The sequence below is a fragment of the Cydia splendana genome, chromosome 3, assembly GCF_910591565.1.
Source record: "Cydia splendana chromosome 3, ilCydSple1.2, whole genome shotgun sequence".
In the NCBI taxonomy this organism is placed as follows: domain Eukaryota; kingdom Metazoa; phylum Arthropoda; class Insecta; order Lepidoptera; family Tortricidae; genus Cydia; species Cydia splendana.
In genome coordinates, this window is record NC_085962.1 from 19,716,995 (window position 1) to 19,739,194 (window position 22,200).

Sequence of the window (22,200 nt, forward strand, 5' to 3'; positions counted from 1 at the left end):
GAAGGACCTGGGGGTGCCAAAAGACGACAATCGTTGATGTTGATAGTAAACGCCAATAGAAAGAAACAAAACAACGTATGGACATTGACGTGACTTTTCGAAGCATCTGTCATCCCGACACAATCGGCGTTCGTCGATGTATCTCGTCATCTTGGCTAGGCCTCCTGTAACCTCAAGGAGTTCAGAACAAAACCTAGTTCTGTGCTATACTTATATGGACTAAAGTAGTAAATTAACCAGTCAACAGTTGCATCGTAAATGTAGGCGTGAATGACTCGGTTCCTTGGAGCAGACATGACGAATGCTATATTAGAATTGGCTGCGCTAAAATAAACCGTATGTGCATTTGAAAACTAGTTCGAATATGTGCTTTACTACGCGCTGACAAGGTTTTCTTTCGAATGAATTTTCAACGGTTGATCGGCTGTTGACATGCGACAGGCCAAACGTCCAGTTAGTTTGTTATGAAATTAGCTTGGCACTAATTTTTAGATTACACATTAGGTCTATCCTATGTCACAACGTTGTGGAATGTTCATAGTTAGTACCTAGGTAGATTTTAGTGTAGATTGTAACAAGCCGGAATTAGTTGTTTTTAACCTAATCCGAAAACGACCCAATTTTTTATGGAACTTCTGTACGAAATATCATTTGATATTTACTTTTCGGTGAAGGAAAACATCGTGAGTAAACCGGATTAATCCCAATAAGGCCTAGTTTCCCCTCTGTGTTGGACGGTCAGATGGCAGTCGCTTCGTAAAAACTGGCGCCTACGTCAATTCTTGGGATAAGTCGTCAAGCGGACCCCAGGCTCCCACGAGCCGTGGCATAATGCCAGGGTAACGCGAGGAAGAAGAAGACCTTTTGACTTGTGCATATTTTATTTTTTAACAATATTAGGAAGCATGTACCTGATGGCCAAGCCGAGGGAACATATAACAGCGGCCCGTTTACCGTAACACAACACTGTCTCTTGTAACGATCTCTCTTTGATGAGGTCCGCGGGTTTAGGATTCCTCTTGGTTACCTGCAACAATCGGAGTTCAAAAGGTTAATTGAGCGTTTCTTTTATTTTTTGCCATTTGTATATATTGTGACCTTTTTTTGTGTTATTTCTACTCAGAATCACGAGCTCTTTCTATCCTAATGGAATAAAAAATGACCCAGAGTTTTTTCCTATTGTGTTACCATTTCCCCATATACTTTGTATGGCGGTAACAAAAAGGAAAGTTTGAAAAATTTATGGAAATTTTAGGAAACTTTTTCTCCTATAAGGATGAAAAGGGCTCGCGATCCTGACTAGAGTGGCAAAAAAGGTTACAATATATAAAAATGGCAAAAAATAAAAGAAACGCTCAATTATCAATGATACCTAATTATTTATTTGTTTAACCTTTATTGCACAAAGAAAAACTTACCCACAGTACAAAAGGTGGTCTTAATGCAATAAGGCATTCTCTACCAGTTTACCTTAAGGCAAAGCAGAGATTGTGGGCGGTGCTACGACAAAATTGACCACGATAAAGTATCCCAACCCAAATTCAAATTAAAACAATATCTCACCTTAAAGCTTAGAAATAAATGAAAAGTGGAAAAGTTCACTGTCTCGGGCGAGACTCGAACTCGCGACTCCCTACCTAAGGCGCATATGGTGGTAATATTCGCTGTCTTCGGGTGAAGTCTCGGTAGCTCAGTTGGCAGCGCGTTGGGCTAGTGATCCAGAGTCGCGAGTTCGAGCCTCGCCCGACACAGTGATTTTTCCACTTTTCATTTATTTCTAAGCTTTATGGCATCGCTCGTTTGCAGACGTTTCTGCTTAATCTAACCTTAAGCCCCCATTCCCACGGGCGCTTTTACAACGCGCGTTAAAAAAGCTTTTGAATGACACAAATGGATACATGTGTATTTATTCACACGACAGCGGTGGCGCTTTTTATCAAGCGTTTTTGGATTTTAGACTTTAAGCCTTGGTCGTTAAATCGAATTTAGAGTGCGGACAGATTCAAGCGCTTTTTTAACGCGCGCTGAAAAAGCTCTCGTGCGAATGGGGGCTTAAACGAGCAATTCTTGTTTATATATTTCGGGGATCTCGGAAACGGCTCTAACGATTTCGATGAAATTTGCTGTATGGGGGTTTACGGGGGCGATAAATCGATCTAGCTAAGTCTTATCTCTGGAAAAACGCGCATTTTTGAGTTTTTATATGTTTTCCGAGCAAAGTTCGGTCTCCCAGATATAACAAAATTAATACCTCACCTTTACAAGAATACTCTTCATAATCTTCATTTCGCCCCTAATATTGTTAATGTTTGCAAGCAACTTCGTTGCCGTGTTCTTCAATTTGGTAAGTATGGGCGAGTCAGGTGGCTCGAACTTTATTTGATCTTGTACTTTCTTATACTCCCGTAGAGCGTATTGCACTGTGGTTTCTAAGATGTATATCTGTTGTAGGTGAGTGCCTAGCGTTGTTAAACAGTCTAATACACTGAAAAAAAAAAACAGACAAAAACATAAATTTAAATAAGTGTAAGCATACCTACTTTCAAAGAGTTATTGATTGTAATAGAGGTAACGTCAAACGATTGCCATTTAAGGTGCAGTAGGTTCGGGCAACAATTTTGTTGCCCGAACAGTAGACATCTGTCACCCTACCCATCGAAATTGAAAAATACTATAGTCAACACAAAACTAGCCCCACATGTATATGACACAAAAGTAACAGATATCAGATAGTACGTATCAGGTGGTACATGTAAGCAAAATTACTCACCTATAATTCTTATGTTTCTGCGCATACAATCCTGCCACAGAATTAAGATTCCAGCCCTTAGTATGAAAATTCCGAAGGCCAATCTCCAGCCTGTGTCTCTCGAAGGGCATGTTTATTCCTAGTTTCGCCATATCATCCGCTTCAAGTAGTAGGAAAGTCCTTAGATCTATTCCGCTTTGGTGTATTAGTGGGCCGAGCCTCTCGCAGCTCATCCCGAAGAGGAGATGACGGATCTCGCTGGCGTAATTTGGCCTGAAACAAGGGAATAAATGTAACAATTAAAACATACTCCAGCTACATCTATTGAACAGAAGTTGAGTTATTTTAATGAGAGGTCTAAGCGCAAAACAAAATAGAGCGTACTGAGAAATGTTTCATAATAACTCTACGTCCGTTCAGTAGATGGCGCTGCGGAATCCGAACCAAAAAATCTGAGGTCTAAGCGCCGAACAAAATGTTTGCAACGGAGACTTGTTGCGTTATCAGTGACGCTATTTGAATTATCTGAATATTGGAGGAATGCGATACTGTATAGACAGTCATGACGACTCATGACATAGGTACATCTTCTTATTTTATTCGTCCACGATGTGAGTTGTAAAATAAATGGGTGGGTCAACTATTTCTTGTTGTTATTACTACTAGGAGGGGGTAGACTACCTATTAAATGCTACTGCGACTAGTATTAAATGCTCTATGGTGGCACAGGCGGCCTAGCATAAGTTGCGTTCTCGCGCGCGAGTCCATACTTGAAGTCGCGCTTGATGTATGGAGTCGCGCGCGAGAACGCAACTCATGCTAGGCCGCCAGGAGAACGTTACTATGGAATTGAGTGACAAAGTAAAAATTGATTCACCCAAATTATGTTAAAATATAAAACAGCCAGCTGTCAAAGATACAATTATCTTTAATTGCGTGGTCGTCAACTTTTTTAATTACTGATTGAGATTAACTATAACCCTGTAAAATTCATTGCAGGTTTCTTTTTAGAGAAGGTTATTGTAAACCTTTGAAAAGCTTCAATTCAGTTTAGTAACATGTTATGCCTAATCTAGTTATTATACAAAATATTGACAAATAGATCGAAAATTATAAAACTACGATACAATCTTCTAATTTCTAAGTCATCTATATATATCCATCTTTAAAGCTCTTGTAATATGGGAAGAATAGAACCGATATGAAGAATTGAAATGTACTAACTTCGATTTTCGAAATTCGCTGGAAGATCTGTGATTCTCTGATCTGTCATCTCTGATCTGTCATTCTGTGATTCTTTGTTAGTATAAAAAATACTATAAACTACATATATTTTCCCCAAAGTTCCCGTTGGCGCATTCACCCATTAAATAGTCTGGCGAACCAATACTGCCAGTAAAGAAATACTAATTTAATAAATACAGATAAAATAAAATATGTAGGCGCGACTGCGAAGGGTTGAGCTCCCATAGTTTTTGGATGACGACCAATTGTTTGTCCGACTATACGAATGACATAGAAAAGTTTACAAATGTAATTTATAGGAAAAACCTGACGAACTAAGCATAAACATTCCAAATATTAACATTAAATTAATTTAAAAATAATAAGTTTTTGCCATTTTTGGTACAAGCTTTTATCGCTAACTGTACTTTTTTTTTACCATAAGTAACCAATATCGAGACAATTCTAAAAACCCCAAACACAATTAAGTTGCGTTGTTTCATCACATAGTTCCTATGGCCACCTCCTGTCTCCATCATCATCAGCTCGATGGTACCATAATATTGCATTGTCATCCGACTTACATATGTATGCAAATTTTCAGCTCAACCGGAAATCGGGAAGTGGGTCAAATTCAGCTTCCAAGATTGGACCCACACTAATTAACAAACTAAGTATACTAACAGGGCAAGTTAAATAAAAGCTTGTAAAAATTACCTGCATGCATAAACTTACTTGAAACCTTTCTCTATACCAGGATAGAAATCATGCCAAGAACTAATATCATTCACAACATTAACATCAGCGTCAGTACTGGCATCAATCTTGAAGTGTGGATTTAGAACATCTATTATTTGTTGGTGGTCGTGTGAATATGCTATGTCTAAGGGGGTGCGGCTATTTTTGTCTACCTCTCTTATTCTCGCACCATGGGCTATAAGTAGTTTGAGGATTTCTGGCTTATTGTGGTGTACTGCCCAGAAAAGTGCCTGGAAACAAGAATGGCTTGAACTACGGCTACATACATGCTTGGATTATCCCTCTGTCCCTGAGGCCTTTATAAAGGATTAAATCCAAATGGAATTTTGAATTAAAATGGAAGTCAGTCCATGAAAAGTCTGCAGCGGATTTGATAGCCCACGCAGTGCACGTGTTATTTTAAACGTCAAACTTCTATGAAATTATGACGTATAAATGGCACTTGCACTGCGTGGGCTATCAAATCCGCTGCAGACTATTCTTGGTCCGACTGTATAAGAAGGTTCCAAATTCAAAACTGCAATAATGATAAGGGGGACTCAGGAGGTTATGAAAGCTTTAGTTGAAAATATAGACATAGCTACATATTTTCATTTTAGCATTGATATGTCGGCGACAGATCGTAACATCGGGCAGATCGAGATATTCCTAGGCATATCATGAAATGCCGCCGCCATTGTGTTGTGGCCGTTCGCGTAATTTGATATCTTTGGCGGTCAAACATTGGGTGTACCCAATAGTAGTCATGACATCTATGTCCAGAGCTCGGACAAGGTGAGCTATACCTTATAATTTGATATATCTTACGTCATATTATAAGGCAAATAGCTCACCCTGTCCGAGCTCTGGTCATGACTACTTATTTCAAGAGTTGTAATATCCATGTTTATATGTACATATATATACTTACGGTCCAACCCTGTTGATCTCGCATCTCTATATTAACTTGGCAATCAATCAATTTTTGGACCACCTCCAGCCGGCCGCTACTGATCGCTCTCATGAGCGGGGTCTGACCATACTTGTCGCCAATATTCAACAGGCAACCCTTTTCCACTAGACTACCAAATATGTTGACGATCGCCTCATCGCTGGCGCTGGAGTTTGAACATGCCACCATCACCGGAGTAACAGAATCTGTAAAATTATAATACATATTTTTATAGTTTTAATGTGGATTCGCATCCTATGTAATGACTGCCTTGTGGGTTATTCCCACTAGTTACCACCAAGTTCTTACCAGTGGTAACTACTGGGAATTTTTTCCCACCTTTTACCACTGGTAACTACTGGGAAAAAAAAAAATCCCACTAGTTACCACCAACTCGCCTTGGTGCGGTGCGGTAAAAGGTGGGATTTTTTTTTCCCAGTAGTTACCACCAAAATATTGTTAGAATTCAATACTAAGAAAAACAGTATAAATAGTATAGTATAAATGTAGCGTGCTGTAATAAATAATTATATGTCAGTTAGTGATTCAATAAACTGCTCTAAAAGTGATCAAAAATATTAAAACAGTTTTACCGGTATAAGTGTAAAAACTAAAATAGAAGAGTCTCATTCTAGTTAAGTGGAAATTAACTTATTATCCGGATTAAATTTATCTTATTACATAAATTGAATTACATATTTATACAAACGAACAAACAAATCAGTCAAAAACCGACAGAACTGATTTCGTTTTATTATTTACAGCTACTTCATTTCGTTCTATTATAACACGACGCAGAGCTGGAATATGTAGGTATTCATAATTTGTAGTCAGGCTATATAAATAACTACAGGGCATGGTTGTTATTAAAACCGCTTAGGGCGCGCTTCGGATGGGCTGACTGCTCGGACTAACCAGCATAGGCTCGCATTCCAATTACGCTCGGGTAGTACATCGCTCGGTCATGTTACGCTGGTTGGCTCGATTGCTTAATCACCCACGCTAGCGGGATGGTAATAACACTCTACCAGAGGGGCATCAGGTACTATTTGTTAGGTAATAAGATAAATTTAATCCGGATAATAAGTTAATTTCTACTTAACTAGAATGAGACTCTTCTATTTTAGTTTTTACACTTATACCGGTAAAACTGTTTTAATATTTTACATCACTTTTAAAGCAGTTTACTGAATCACTAACTGACACATAATTATTTATTACAGCACGCTACATTTATACTATACTATTTATACTGTTTTTATTAGTATTGAATTCTAACAATATTTTGGTGGTAACTACTGGGAATAAAAATTCCCACCTTTTACCAGTGGTAACTACTGGGAAAAAAAATTCCCACTAGTTACCACCAACTCGGGAACTGGGAATTTGGACTTGGGAATTTATATTCCCAGTAGTTACCACCAAGCCGAGTTGGTGAAGAAAAAATTCCCAGTAGTTACCACTGGTAAGAACTTGGTGGTAACTAGTGGGAATAACCCTGCCTTGTGGACTTGAGAGCAAGTTGGTTTTTAGACCGTATATATAAACCAAACCATGAAATATAAGCAGACTAAAAATTTATTTCTGAATATCTCCAGATGTTAACAGAAGCTTTAGTTCATTCTTAGAATGTCATGGATATTTTATAAACACTTGATAGTACCTAATTGTTATTTGATTTGAATGCACTAAGGTTAACAGTAACCATGCGCATCCTTAACATTCAGATTCAGATGCTTTATTGATAAAAGGCAATCATTTTACAACTCAATAAATAAATCAAAGTAATAAGTCAAACGGTTAAGCAGCATTTTGATTGTGGCCTACATTATTGGTTGTAAATTGTAGTACAAGCAGAAATCTCTTTTGTTAGAAAGGGAGTACTGTTTGTTTTACAAGGTACAAACATTTGTGAAATTTGCCAAGAATTGACATAGGCGGCACTAGTTTTATGGAAGCAACTGCCATCTGACCTTGTATTGGATGAAATTGGTACTGTTCGATTTCATACATTTATATAAAAAATAAATTGTACATGTTTTACACTGACTTTGATTTATCGCGTTTGTGTTGTGCTGCAGTCGATCCCACACTCATTTACTCCTCATAAAATAGAGATACAATAAAAAAAAATTACAAATATACTAATCATACTTACCGGAGTGTAGATTGGGGTCAGCCCCTTGTTGCAACAGGTATTCCACAATTTTGTCCTGTGCGTGGAAGCAGGCATGCATCAGTGGAGTCCATCCACTGTCTAGTTTGAAGTTTGCATTGTTTTTCAACTCTGGAATATTACGAGTTAAACTGTTGTTATATTTGTTGTTTGTTTGTTTGTGTTTGCAATAATTGTTAACTCCTTCACAAAAGTCAGATTTAGGTATAAAATTATACCTATATACTCGCCGCCTCCAACAAAATTGAAACTTATAACCACGCACGAACCGTGAATCTTCTTTGCGCGCCGCAGTTTTATGACCGAGCTGTTAGTGTCGGCACGGGGTTGTCACTTGACAAGTTTTAGTTTAGTTTAAATATGTAGGAATTACAAACGTTGATTCTTTAAACATAAAATTTTTATCCGGAGATAGTATGTCTGATTCTCATGGAAGTAGGTATGCCACAGCTGTATTCCTTTGAAAATATGTCGGTCAGTTCCTAATATTGTTTCTGGGCAACCAATATCAATACATTAAGGATGTTTATTTTCACATTTTTAACTATTACTAAGTAAGGACTTAGGTTTAGGGTTCGAAGTCATAGTGTATTTTCATTTTGCGCAAGCGCCACATGACACGACTATCGTGCGAGCCGAGCGGCAGCCCACTGCCATACGCCTGCCCGGGAGGCGCGCCGGCCAAATGTACCTAAACTGCGTAGTGACACCCCCCTGATAATATTAGCTTTTTCAAGTTTCCAAATATTCATTGTTCAAACTGTGAAATAAGATGCATCTCTATGGTACTTTCTAGTAAAAAGTTATTTAAGTTTCATTCTCAATAGCAGTTATGTCAGTGCCAAACTGGTAGTGGCTGGTGGCAGTGCCAAAAGCCACACAGGTGGCAAACATTAAGTAGTGTGAGTCCTATGTCTACAAAAATAAAACACTCAAAATGATACATTCAAAAAAGGTAATTAAACATTTAGTATTCTGCCCATCTTACCATTAGAGAAGATTGTTTTGACATCATCCAGATTACCATTGATAATGGCATCTTGTAAGGTATTTTCAATCCTTCTCCTATCATTTTGCTGGTGGACTGGATTATAATATCTTCTAGCCTAAAACAAGTAACAATTTTTATTTTATTGTGACACACGTTTTGCTTCTTCTCAATTGCATGTCTATCAAGATCTTTCTAATGAGCCTAAATCAATATGTTTCTGTTTTTCTTTCTGTGAGTTTCGAAGTACACCAAATTTCAACTGAATCAGATACCAGGAACTGGTTTATATTTGAGTTACAAGATTTGAACACATACACATATATTATACGCAGTGAAGCTAAATCAAAGTGTGTAAAAACATTTGTTTGCTTTGAACAGTTACTAAACTGTTTTATATCTCAGATACTAAAATGGAAGTTAGATTGCTTAAGCCCTAATTTATTCTTATGTGATTATATTTAGTCACTTTTAAAGATCACTAGACAGTGTCTGAAAACAGTTTATATTGAACTTTTAAGCAACAAACTCACCGGTTTTTCGAAACCATAATCATCGCTATCCGAATCCGAGTCGGAGAGTCCCGCGGGCCGGAACGTAGACATCCTGCAACAAATAAAAATTTATTATAACCACGGCAGTAATATAGTCATTCTAATGCTTAATCAGAAATATTACCTTACCTGAATATATTAAGCGATTACCATCTTTCTTTCAAAAGCTTAGTAACCACTCGCTTTGCCGATTCTAATAGTATTTCTAGGTGACAGTGACAGTTGACTTTGACAAACGAAATCAATTTGACATAAGGCTGCGTTCCTAAACGCAAGTATAGGTGCATTCGTAATTTGTGCAACAATTTTCTGGCGAAAGCATGTATAGTTGGTTAAACCAAATTTGTCAGTAAATAAGAACAAAAAAACTATACTCATCCTTTTCTTTTGGGTGCTAGTACTAGTGTAAGATAAAGATAGTATGATTCTCTCTATCTATGTTTGAAATGAGACAGTCCTTTGACAAACTATATAAGCGACATAAGATACTTTTGGGCCCCAAACCAGGCGTGGCTCACTCCGCGATTTCGTCGCTTTGCTACAGGTAGCTAAAAGTACATCCGTTCCACACCAATTTTGGGGAAAGCCATAAGCCGCGCGTGGCGCTGTCGCCACCTAGCGGCCATATCTGTGCTGATCGTAACAGACGCGTTTTGTTAGAGAGTGAGTCTTCTGTACCTAGTACTATTATTTATTCTGTGCCTGAACCCACTTTGTAGGAACAGGCGCGAAATTCAAGTTTTCTATGGTAGCAAAATCCTTCGACCCTGCATTTAAAAAAAATTGCCGCCTTCATCCACTGACGGGAATAGCTTACCTTTAATTTTCATTGATGAGAATCAATGCGCAAAGCTTAACGCAGATGGTGTTGCAATCGTTTAATAGTAGATTGTGTCACAACGGAGCAAAATTACATATTTACGGCGAGGGCGTACATGTATCGAGTCCTGAACGAAGCGAAGTATACTTTAATAGAATCCCGAGAGTAGCGAGGGATTCTAAAATAGAATTCTAAGCGTATGAGGGATTCAAGTGTGTTACGCCCAAGACGGAAATAATTTTGGTACCATGTGTCGAATATTGCTTTTCATAATTATGAGGAGGAGATGTAATGAGGAAATTATGATGTTTAAATTAAAGTACCTATTGTATCTGATCAGAATTAAAGAATAAACTAATATGCCTGATGCATAATTTCCCGCTTAAACCAAGCATATCATCGGGAGCCCTTAAAACTCACAATTTATTTGCTTTAGCCGTAATTCATTAAGGAAATGAAATTGCTTTCTTCGTAATGGGCTACTTGAATTAATGCCTCTTTTTAATTAGCGCTAAGCGAGCTTCTGGCGGAGGTTGACAGTTGCTGCGATAACACAGATTAAATTATTGTAGATATACTTACCTATTGCCGCTGCCGCATTCCTGCATGACGTAGGCTTAAATGGGACTGGGCTGGTCACGTCTACCTGCATCCGGGTAGGTGGGCTAGCTTAGCCACCAAATGGATTCCGGTAGAGGGGCGTAGGCGAGGCAGGCCCAGACAGAGTTGGCGGGATATTCTGGACAACTTGCATAATAAATGGCCGGAAGTAACACTTTTGTGAAAATCAAAGGCACTCTAAGCAGCACTAGAACTCAAATCGGCTTGGAAAAATACCTACCTCTTTTAGGGTATTTTTTTTCTGGGGCCAAATAAGCCAAATATGGGACGGGGGCAACGGCCCACAGAAGGCGACACAAGTCGAAACTTGTGGTCAGTGCGCCATTGACCTATAAGTTGATAGAAAAAAAATGGGGCGGCAAATCTAGGTCCAAATCAACAAATTTTAAAAGTAGGTAGATACACCACTGTACAAATGAGACAAGAATTACTAATATCAACAGAATTTAACTTTAAGTTAACATCAAGAGGATGCTGGCCCTGTCCTTGTAATGGAAGCAGAGACAGCACATGCGATAGATGTTATGTAATCTGTGTACCTAAATGCGGTAGTCCCTGGATGGTGATCGGTCATATTTTTAATGATTTGTAGTAAGTATATGTCCCTTTTGGATCCTTCATAGGGGTGTTTAGTATTTACTGTTCACTATACCTACTAAAAATAAGCATTTTTCAAACTTACCCCGCTTTCTAATAAGTTACTTCAATGCACCTGCCTCGGTGATGGCTTTGGTGGATATTATAATTACATTTCATCGCGGTTGCAAATAAAATAATTCAGTTAATACTTACGATTATACGATCCCCAGTAATCGGTCATCGGAGAATAGATAGGTAGGTAGTGTTAGACGAAAAAAAGTCTGCAGTGATTTTGTTAGCATTCGCAGTGCAAGTGTTATTTTAAACGTCAAACTTCTATGAAATTATGACTTATAAATGACACTTGCACTGCGTGTACTATCAAAATCGTTGCAGAATGCAGACTTAAGTATAGGTACCTACCTACTTGGCAGGCATCAGAATGGCAGAGGGAGCTTTACCAGACTTTTGTAGATTTCGAAAAAGCCTTTGATACGCTGAGATGGTCTAGCTTATGGTCGTGCCTTCAGTTTATTGGTGTCCCACCGAAAATAGTTCATTTACTTAGTCCAAGCTATCTACAAGAACTACTCATGCAAAGTAACGCATGACGGCCTCATATCGGAAGACATTGCTGTGCACGCTGGTGTTCGACAGGGCTGCCTTCTATCGCCTCTCCTCTTCTTGTTAGCATTGGACGGAATCATGTGCCGCGTGTACAACAACGGTCGCCGCGGAATAGAGTGGGGGATCTCCAATGTCTTAGAAGACTTGGATTATGCCGATGACCTATGTCTGCTCAGCCACACGCGCGGTCACATGCAAGCCAAGCTGGACGATCTCGGGGCAGAGGCGGCTAACAAAGGCTTAAAAATCAATACCCGGAAAACCCAAGAGATGCGATCTGGAGTGAAGAACACAACACCGTTGCTGATTGGCACAGAGGATGGGGAACGCGTCAGAGGCAGGAGAAACAGAAGAGGACTTAGAGGACATCACTTGACGGATTGCCAAAGCCCGGGTAGCCTTTGCACAGCTGCGGAACGTATGGCAATCACGAAAACTGACCCGAAGAGTGAAACTGAAAATCTTTGGGTCTAATGTTAAGTCTGTGTTGCTGTACGGATGTGAAACTTGGAAGGCTACAAAGGACATTTCCAACCAGCTTCAAGTCTTCGTTAACCGATGTCTTCGTCGAATTCTCGGTATTTACTGGCCCGAGACCATCTCGAATGAGAACCTCCGAGAACGTTGCCACGAAATCCCGACCGACCAGCAGATCAAGCGCCGTAAGTGGAACTGGATTGGACACACACTCCGGAGGGCCTTAGATTGGAACCCCCAAGGAAAGAGAAAGCGTGGCCGTCCCAAACAAACCTGGCGGCGTACGGTGTTAGACGAGGCGAAGAAGATCGGGAAGTCTTGGAGCGAAATGAAGCTAGAAGCTCAAGATCGATCTACATGGAGAGTCACTGTTGACGCCCTCTGCCCCATCTAGGGGACATAGGATCTTAAGTAAGTACTTGACAAATAATAGTTTAATTTAATAATAATGTAGGTAATAATCGAGTTTAGGAGTTGATCGCAATTATCTTTTGTTTTATTAGGATAATAATTTCCAAGTATATTACATACATATAATATCTAAGTCCCGTTTTAGGTATTAATTGCATGTCTGCTAAACAATCCGCACGGAACCTTAAAAATCAAAACAAAGGCAGCTCCGACAGAATGAAAAGTGTAGAGTGTACTCGAGTCGGGAAGTCCACGGGAACGTAAGGATAATAGGCAACACTTCCAATTAGGCGACGAGGGCGTTTGTTAACATTTAATTAACCATTGTGTCGCAGACGCGCCGCGGGCGCCTCGCCGCGGCGCCACATACCTATACCTACTAATATTATGAATGCGAAAGTACATACTACTACCTACCCAACCCTGTCTAGAGGAAGAACGTTAAGCACCAAGAATTTCGTACATTGACCCACCTGTTCCTATCTCTATCGCACGCTCGTAATTATATTGCTGTCCCCCCTATAATGTCCAATAGAAACTAAACTTATTAGTTAATTCCTTCTTTCATTCATTGCTCTGTACTCTATGCTCTTTTCGTTATGACTCCTCTCCACGATGAGCCATTATACTGGCCCACTAAGATGGGCCAGCGTGTAGAGAGGGTAGTAGTCGAGGGTGGAAGCCCTAAACGACGGCGTTGCATGAACAAAAGATTTCCTTTGGCAGGATTGGTCCTTAGGACCCAAAGATGGATTTAAGAAGTGGAGCCACCGAGATTTTTGATGTTAATTTTTAGGGGGGGGGGGGGCTCTAAACTTTATCTTCATATCTATATCATTTTAGTTACTAGGCCAAGTTTGGTATCGTTTTAGTATAAATCGGGGATGCCAAATTCATTTATGATATCATTCCGGCACCATTCTGAAGTAAAAACACATAAAATATGAAAAAAATACCTTTTTATTAATTCCTCTTCACGCTTAAACTGCTGAACCAATTTAGTTGAACAAACAAACAAACAAACAAAATTTACTTTATTCATGTAGGCCTAGCAACAAGCTCTTATGAATCGTAATTAATCTTTATCTAATTATCAGAGCAATTTATTGATGTTAATATTATTCCATAATAAAATTGGATTATTATACATATCAAATTTAACACTAAAAATTTCACAAAAGGATCGTCAAACATTAAAAAGATTGTATAAAAAAATACTAGTCTAGAATTTCTAGAATAAAATCTAAATGTCAAATGAAATTTAATATAGAGATAGTTTGAGTCCCGGGGAACATAGGATACTTTTTATTCAAAAAAAATCCCTTAAAATGAAAGGTAAAGTGTAGGATTGTCTGGGAAATCAATAAACGCTGAACCGATTTGGATGAAATCTATGTCTGTAGAATTTGATTTAGTTGATAATGATACTAAACTTGACTTAGAACCTAAATTTAAAGAATTATTAACCTCAGACGTCGCAGACGCTTAAAAACCCCCCACCCCCCACCTGCATCAAAAATCTGGGTGGCTCCACTTCTTAAATTCATCCTTGGGTCCTAAGGACCAATCCTGCCAAAGGAAATCTCTTGTTCATGCAACGCCGTGGTTGACCTTTTTATGCTCTGAGCACATTCAACTATAGTGGTGTCGGATGGCTTATGGCGCGGCGGGATGGCGATGGGATGGCCAGCACGGTATCGGATTTTCGTCCGCACATCAAAGGTGGGCCAGCGATGGTGTGTACACATCTACACGTGGCCTATTCCATAGTGCGTGCTCTCAACCATCGCATGGCCATCTCGCTGGTCCAGTGCTGGGCCATCGTGTAGAGGAGCATTAATACCATCGCATGGCCATCTCGCTGGTCCAGCGTTGGGCCATCGTGTAGAGGAGCCATAATAATGTAAATAAATATTAGGCAGTATTCGAAAGAAATAACTAAGTACTTAGATATTGAAAACATTATTCCGCTGCGGTTTTGAACGCGTTTTCTTAGAAGTAGATTTGATTTATCGCCGAAGCGGGTCGCAGGCGCGCTGACCGCTCGCTGCCCGCTGCCCGGGCGGACGCGTTATTAAACTTTTCCCCATATTAAACATTCCGGAGACGAATACATTTTATTGTTGCCTCGGACCGACGTCAGAGGCCCCTACAAAGCGAAACTCAAAGACGGCAATTGCGAAATAAATTGAAAGCAATTTGATATTGCGTTGTAAGTAATAGCCGTCAGAAACCCACGAGTCTGTTGGAGACATTTTGTAGCTATACAATTTCAGTTGGATTTAGATTTGGATGTACGTTCAATGGGTCATTTGACTGGCTTTTGTTCAAATAGCACGGATCGTCGTTGCCTATTGTACAATGACTAAGTATTAGGGCTATTATTCGTGAAATTGAATGCTCTGAATTTTGACGTTTAGTTATAAAATGATTACAGGCTAGCTAATTAGGGCTTTGAGGTAAATTATTTCATTATTATTCAACCCTTTGGGTGGCTGTTACCAACGAACTAGTATTAAACTCAATAATAAGCTCAAAAATGACCCCACAGGAAAATACCGCAAGCGACTCGACTGTACAACTCGCATTGTCAACGTCAAAATTAAATATTGTCTTAGCAAATCAAATCAAATGCTGGCACTTCACATACCTACAAAGCAAAAGGGATGCAACATGAATATTTGCCAAATAGGGCCATGTGAAGTGCCAGCAAAAGCTGCGATAAGGGATAACTTTCAGTGATACGAGTAGCAAGTGATAGGTATGTGTTGGGTATGTGTCAGATTTAAGTGTCACAAAAAGTTTGGCAATGTCATGGTATAATAATATACTCCGCCTGGTACTCTATTCCGAGATTCGCGTATAACCTAACTGACACGGGCCTACGTCATCATGCTGTTTACAGGTTCTCAAACTTTAAAATGTGGGAGAATTTTAACCAACGGTGAAAATTATTTTAACGGCATTAATTTTAAGTTATTCATGTAGAAACATAGTAAAATAAAACAAATCTAATGTATTAAATTAAACTTTATTTATCTATACAAGACAAACGTTTGAAAAACTAATTCACAGTTACACATTAATTACCAAGCTTACGGCGTGAAAAGTTTGGAAAACACTGCGACTGCTGACACTGAGCGAGAAGGAAATAACAATTAACACGCGTTCGACAAGGATGACGGTCAGGGCATGAAGTTATCTAGATCCGAATTGTCAAATGTGACAGCGCTATCCTGTGTTGCCAGTAATGTAAACAGAATTACCCGAACGTCTGAAATTTCTGTCGTGAATCGGAAGATATTGCTAACGAATAATTAAAAATGACGTGTTATTGTAAAATTTAAGATAAAATACATATAAATGAAAATTATAATATTATAAAGAAATATTTTAACTTATTAACCATAGGTATAATGTACCCATGTAACATGTTATGTTGAAATAAAGTGGCAATGTTATTGTGACGTAGGCCCGTGTCACTCTGGGAATAGAAGACCATGTTTTTTTAGACCATGGGCAATGTCATAATTAATATCTTTCTATGAAATTATGACGTTTACAATGACACCCCCACAGCTCAGACGGACTCTACCTACTAATAAAATATGTACTTATCAGAAGATTCGTAATCTTCAGTATTAAGAAAACCGCGACTGTAGATATTAATATCTTACTTAATTGTTTTTTCATCCTGTTCATCTCGAGTCTTCATCAGTCCACGATATAATCCGCCGATCTCATTTCCGTCTGATAATTGTAGGAAATATAGCTCGCTCGCTTCGTCGTACTGGAAAAAAATGGCGGTATTTTGAATAAAACTATGATTTTATCATATAACTATACAACAGTTATGTTCTTAGATATTTATTAATAATCAATAGTCGGTTCGAGATCCTGAAAACGGTGAAAAATAGAGATACTACTCCTAAAAATACGTGTGATACCTCATTAGATTCGTCATAATGTCTAGAAAAATGTATTCGAAGCGTGTATTAGCACACCAAAAATATCAAAAGTTATAAACAAAAAAAGGGGGAAAAAAGTAGATATTTTTATTTCCCAAATATCTCAAAAAGTATTAATATTTAAGAAACCAAAATTAATATTATAAAAGAGGAGGATATTTCCAATCAAACATTCCGACTTGCAGAACTGTATCTCCATTATTTATGCTTTTTATTCAACGCTGAACACAGCCCTCCGCGCCTCATTTTCGGGAAACGCGCGCGGCGTGAAAAAGCGATTACGTAACATTAAATATAATTTTAAAGGTATTAAATATTCATTCAAAAATTAAAAAAAAATATATCGTGTATTTAAAACATGTCAACAAATGTAATACTTGTAGAAATTAATCTTAAAATTATTTTTTCAACAAGTTAGGCAATTGTTAATTAGAAAAATTTTCTCAAACTTCCTTCTTTATTGAAAACGATAAAAAATGTATAAATAACTATCGTAAAATGTTGTCGCTTTCTAGAGCCCTTCTCATATACATGTTTAATAAGATCACGTTATAAAAGTTCTGAAAAAAATAATAGTTCGGTTATAATATTGTTTTATATTTTACAGTTTTTCCTTGATTTTTAGTTTTTCGTCAATATTTAATGTTATTCTACAACTTATTTTAAGCAAAGCAATCTCATTTCTTTTATTGAATTTATTTTCTTTTATTTTGGAAGAATTTGATATGTTTTCTGAAAGAGCTACGTATTTGTATGATTTCATCTACAAATATATTTTTTTTAATCATATTTATATAAAGTTATATACTTACTGAGTATAATTGCATGAATTCTATAGTAATTTAAATTGTATTTTTCTTATTTACTCGTAATGCATGTTAATTATAAGATGTAATAATGTTTTGAAAAGATGTGTCCCGCCGAGTTTTTTGCCGGTCCCGTATTGGGATACCCTCCTCCAATTGAGGGGGGATTTAAATCTTCTCGAGGCAGAGGTGTACGGTTGGAGCCGGTAGAGTTTTATTTGACGTTCATAAGCGCATTGTAATATGCCTACTTGAATAAACTATTTTTTATCTTTATCTTTTATCTTTTAAAGTACATATTAACTTTATGAAAACTTTTATAATGTGATCTTATTAAGCATGTATATGAAAAGCGTCCTAGAAAGCGAGAAAATTTTACAATAGTTATTTATACATTTTTTTCCGTTTTCAATAAAGAAGGAATTTCGAGAAAATTTAGTTCATTAACAATTGCCTAACTTGTTGAAAAAATAACTTTAAGTTAAATTTCTACAAGTATTACATGTGTTGACATGTTTTAAATACACCATATTTATTTTTAATTTTCAATGAATATTTAATACCTTTAAAATTATGTTTAATGTTACGTAATCGTTTTTTCACGCCGCGCGCGTTTCTCGAAAATGACCCAAGTAGCATTGCAAGCTGTAAGCTGTATTAAAGTTTATTTGTATACTATAAGCTGTACAGTTAGGCTGTACAAAGGCTGTATAAGCGCTTATACAGGCCTTATAAGTAAAACAAGGGCCCAAATTATACAGCCTTTGGCGTTATTAGAGCTGTAGAGTAGCTGTATAAGCAATACATAAGCTGCATAATAGCTGCATTACAGCTATATTTCGGTGTAACAAGAAACCTTAACACTACAGATAATCTCTTATAAGTACGATATAAGAATATAAGTTTTAAATGAGTTATAAGAAAGAATTACAAGAGAATAATAATCATTTAAGAAACTAAAATGTCTTAATCTTGTTCATTCGTAATATAGTAATGGCGACAATAAAGTGTTATAGTGGATGGTAAAAGTAAAAGTAAATATTATACAGGACTTGAGTGGAATATTATATTATTGGTAAGTGCGGATTATTATTTATTGTGAACCTGTGTATCTTTTCTGGCAAAATATTTACGCGCCTGCAAAATAACAAAGAGAAACCATAAGGAAAATATCAAAAATCGGTAAAGTTACTGTTTGTTTTTAAGGTTAGAGTATCAAAAATATTTATAAATATTAATTCTAAGGCTAAACAATTTATTTTAGCTGGTAATCATAACACGGCGTTAGTCTGCTAAATATTTGCAAGTATTTCTTTAATTATATTTACAAATACGTTTTTTTTTATTGTAAAATGGCGACAATTTTTAAACAGCCTACAGGATAGTTGGAGAGCATTATAATCTTAGTAGCTGTGCTGTGTAATAAATGGAGTGTCTTTTACAGCTTTTGTAATTAAAACAGCTTTATAATAGAATATTTGTATTCGTTTGGCTGTATTTCGGTTCTCCGTACATAAGTTATAATTCTCTTTAGAGATCCGTATAACAAATAAAAAACCTGTACTGTAACTGTCATATATTCCTTTAGTTTTATAATACACTTATTTTCAGAAATCATTACACTACTATACTTATACGAGTGTAAAATTACGCCAAAAGATTGTTATAAGCGACTCTATCAGTAATACAGAAAAATGCTGTACTATAGCTGCCATTTATTCATTTGGTTTTATAATACCTTTACAGACAGAAGTTATACAACTGCTATTCTTATAGGAGAGTAAGATTACGCCATAAGAAATAGCTTTAAAACGGGGTTGACAGATACATTTGTACAGCTACAAGTGCCAAGTGATACTACAATACAGCCTGTATACAGCTTTTACGATAAAATTAGCTTGTAGTGTTTCACAACACTTAATGTTTTAAAACGGAGTTGACAGATACTTTTGTACAGCTAAAAGTGCCAAGTGTTACTACAATACAGCCTCTATACAGCTTTTACGATAGAATTAGCTTGTAGTCTCTCACAACACTTTTAGTTTTATAGTAGATTTTTTATATTCTGATAAAGCACCCCATGCTTCCGCAGAATCCTTTATAATGATTTTATACAGCTTGAGCTGTATAATGTCTGTAATACAGCTTAAATCTTTTCTGACACTCTTATACATCCCTTAAATCACTCTAAGTTCTTAATTGGCTGCTATATTGATGTTGCCGACACTTCCATGCTACTTGGGGAGGCGCAGAGGGCTGTGTTCAGCGTTGAATAAAAAGCATAAATAATGGAGATACAGTTCTGCAAGTATGGAATGTTGGATTGGAAATAGCCTCCTCTTTTATAATATTAATTTTGGTTTCTTAAATATTAATACTTTTTGAGATATTTGGGAAATAAAAAATATCTACTTTTTCCCCCTTTTTTTGTTTATAACTTTTGATATTTTTGGTGTCCTCGCAACGCTCTAGATTCCATTTTTGAACCACTCGCTACGCTCGTGGTTCAATTTTGGAGTCTTTCGCTTGCTCGGGTATCAATATTAGCACGAGCGGTTAAACAGCAACTTTGCCCTCTTAGTCTGTTCGAGATCCTGAAAACGGTGATAAATAGAGATACTACTCCTAAATACGTGTGATATCTCATTAGATTCGTCATGATGTCTAGAAAAATGTATTCGAAGCGTGTATTAGCACACCAAAAATATCAAAAGTTATAAACAAAAAAAGGGGGAAAAAGTAGATATTTTTTATTTCCCAAATATCTCAAAAAGTATTAATATTTAAGAAACCAAAATTAATATTATAAAAGAGGAGGCTATTTCCAATCCAACATTCCATACTTGCAGAACTGTATCTCCATTATTTATGCTTTTTATTCAACGCTGAACACAGCCCTCTGCGCCTCCCCAAGTAGCATGGAAATGTCGGCAACATCAATATAGCAGCCAATTAAGAACTTAGAGTGATTTAAGGGATGTATAAGAGTGTCAGAAAAGATTTAAGCTGTATTACAGACATTATACAGCTCAAGCTGTATAAAATCATTATAAAGGATTCTGCGGAAGCATGGGGTGCTTTATCAGAATATAAAAAATCTACTATAAAACTAAAAGTGTTGTGAGAGACTACAAGCTAATTCTATCGTAAAAGCTGTATAGAGGCTGTATTGTAGTAACACTTGGCACTTTTAGCTGTACAAAAGTATCTGTCAACTCCGGTTTAAAACATTAAGTGTTGTGAAACACTACAAGCTAATTTTATCGTAAAAGCTGTATACAGGCTGTATTGTAGTATCACTTGGCACTTGTAGCTGTACAAATGTATCTGTCAACCCCGTTTTAAAGCTATTTCTTATGGCGTAATCTTACTCTCCTATAAGAATAGCAGTTGTATAACTTCTGTCTGTAAAGGTATTATAAAACCAAATGAATAAATGGCAGCTATAGTACAGCATTTTTCTGTATTACTGATAGAGTCGCTTATAACAATCTTTTGGCGTAATTTTACACTCGTATAAGTATAGTAGTGTAATGATTTCTGAAAATAAGTGTATTATAAAACTAAAGGAATATATGACAGTTACAGTACAGGTTTTTTATTTGTTATACGGATCTCTAAAGAGAATTATAACTTATGTACGGAGAACCGAAATACAGCCAAACGAATACAAATATTCTATTATAAAGCTGTTTTAATTACAAAAGCTGTAAAAGACACTCCATTTATTACACAGCACAGCTACTAAGATTATAATGCTCTCCAACTATCCTGTAGGCTGTTTAAAAATTGTCGCCATTTTACAATAAAAAAAAAACGTATTTGTAAATATAATTAAAGAAATACTTGCAAATATTTAGCAGACTAACGCCGTGTTATGATTACCAGCTAAAATAAATTGTTTAGCCTTAGAATTAATATTTATAAATATTTTTGATACTCTAACCTTAAAAACAAACAGTAACTTTACCGATTTTTGATATTTTCCTTATGGTTTCTCTTTGTTATTTTGCAGGCGCGTAAATATTTTGCCAGAAAAGATACACAGGTTCACAATAAATAATAATCCGCACTTACCAATAATATAATATTCCACTCAAGTCCTGTATAATATTTACTTTTACTTTTACCATCCACTATAACACTTTATTGTCGCCATTACTATATTACGAATGAACAAGATTAAGACATTTTAGTTTCTTAAATGATTATTATTCTCTTGTAATTCTTTCTTATAACTCATTTAAAACTTATATTCTTATATCGTACTTATAAGAGATTATCTGTAGTGTTAAGGTTTCTTGTTACACCGAAATATAGCTGTAATGCAGCTATTATGCAGCTTATGTATTGCTTATACAGCTACTCTACAGCTCTAATAACGCCAAAGGCTGTATAATTTGGGCCCTTTTTTTACTTATAAGGGCTGTATAAGCGCTTATACAGCCTTTGTACAGCCTAACTGTACAGCTTATAGTATACAAATAAACTTTAATACAGCTTACCTATA

At 36.8% G+C, this 22,200-nt stretch overlaps 1 protein-coding gene, 1 long non-coding RNA gene and 1 other non-coding gene across 4 annotated transcripts in view; 1 reads left to right on the plus strand and 2 right to left on the minus strand.

Annotated features, from left to right (window-relative positions):
• LOC134789397 (uncharacterized) overlaps positions 1–22,200 on the minus strand; it is a 309,984-nt gene that overhangs the window by 213,772 nt on the left and 74,012 nt on the right. The gene's annotated exons all lie outside the window — the stretch shown is intronic.
• Positions 863–9,433, minus strand: LOC134806592 (ankyrin repeat, SAM and basic leucine zipper domain-containing protein 1). Of its 2 annotated transcripts, none has more exons than XM_063779904.1 (8): positions 9,361–9,433; positions 8,828–8,945; positions 7,822–7,950; positions 5,643–5,869; positions 4,709–4,962; positions 2,771–3,022; positions 2,257–2,485; positions 863–1,027 (listed from the first exon to the last, which is right to left on the minus strand). In XM_063779904.1, exons 1-8 carry the CDS (start codon positions 9,430–9,432, stop codon positions 881–883), a joined length of 1,428 nt encoding a protein of 475 aa, XP_063635974.1. In that variant the 5' UTR covers position 9,433; the 3' UTR covers positions 863–880. The 2 variants fall into 2 exon arrangements, with proteins under 2 accessions (XP_063635974.1, XP_063635976.1); XM_063779906.1 differs by having other exon boundaries at positions 8,828–8,923; positions 9,342–9,433.
• Positions 1,680–1,751, plus strand: Trnat-agu (transfer RNA threonine (anticodon AGU)). Its single transcript has one exon. It is a non-coding gene; the product is annotated as a tRNA-Thr (tRNA).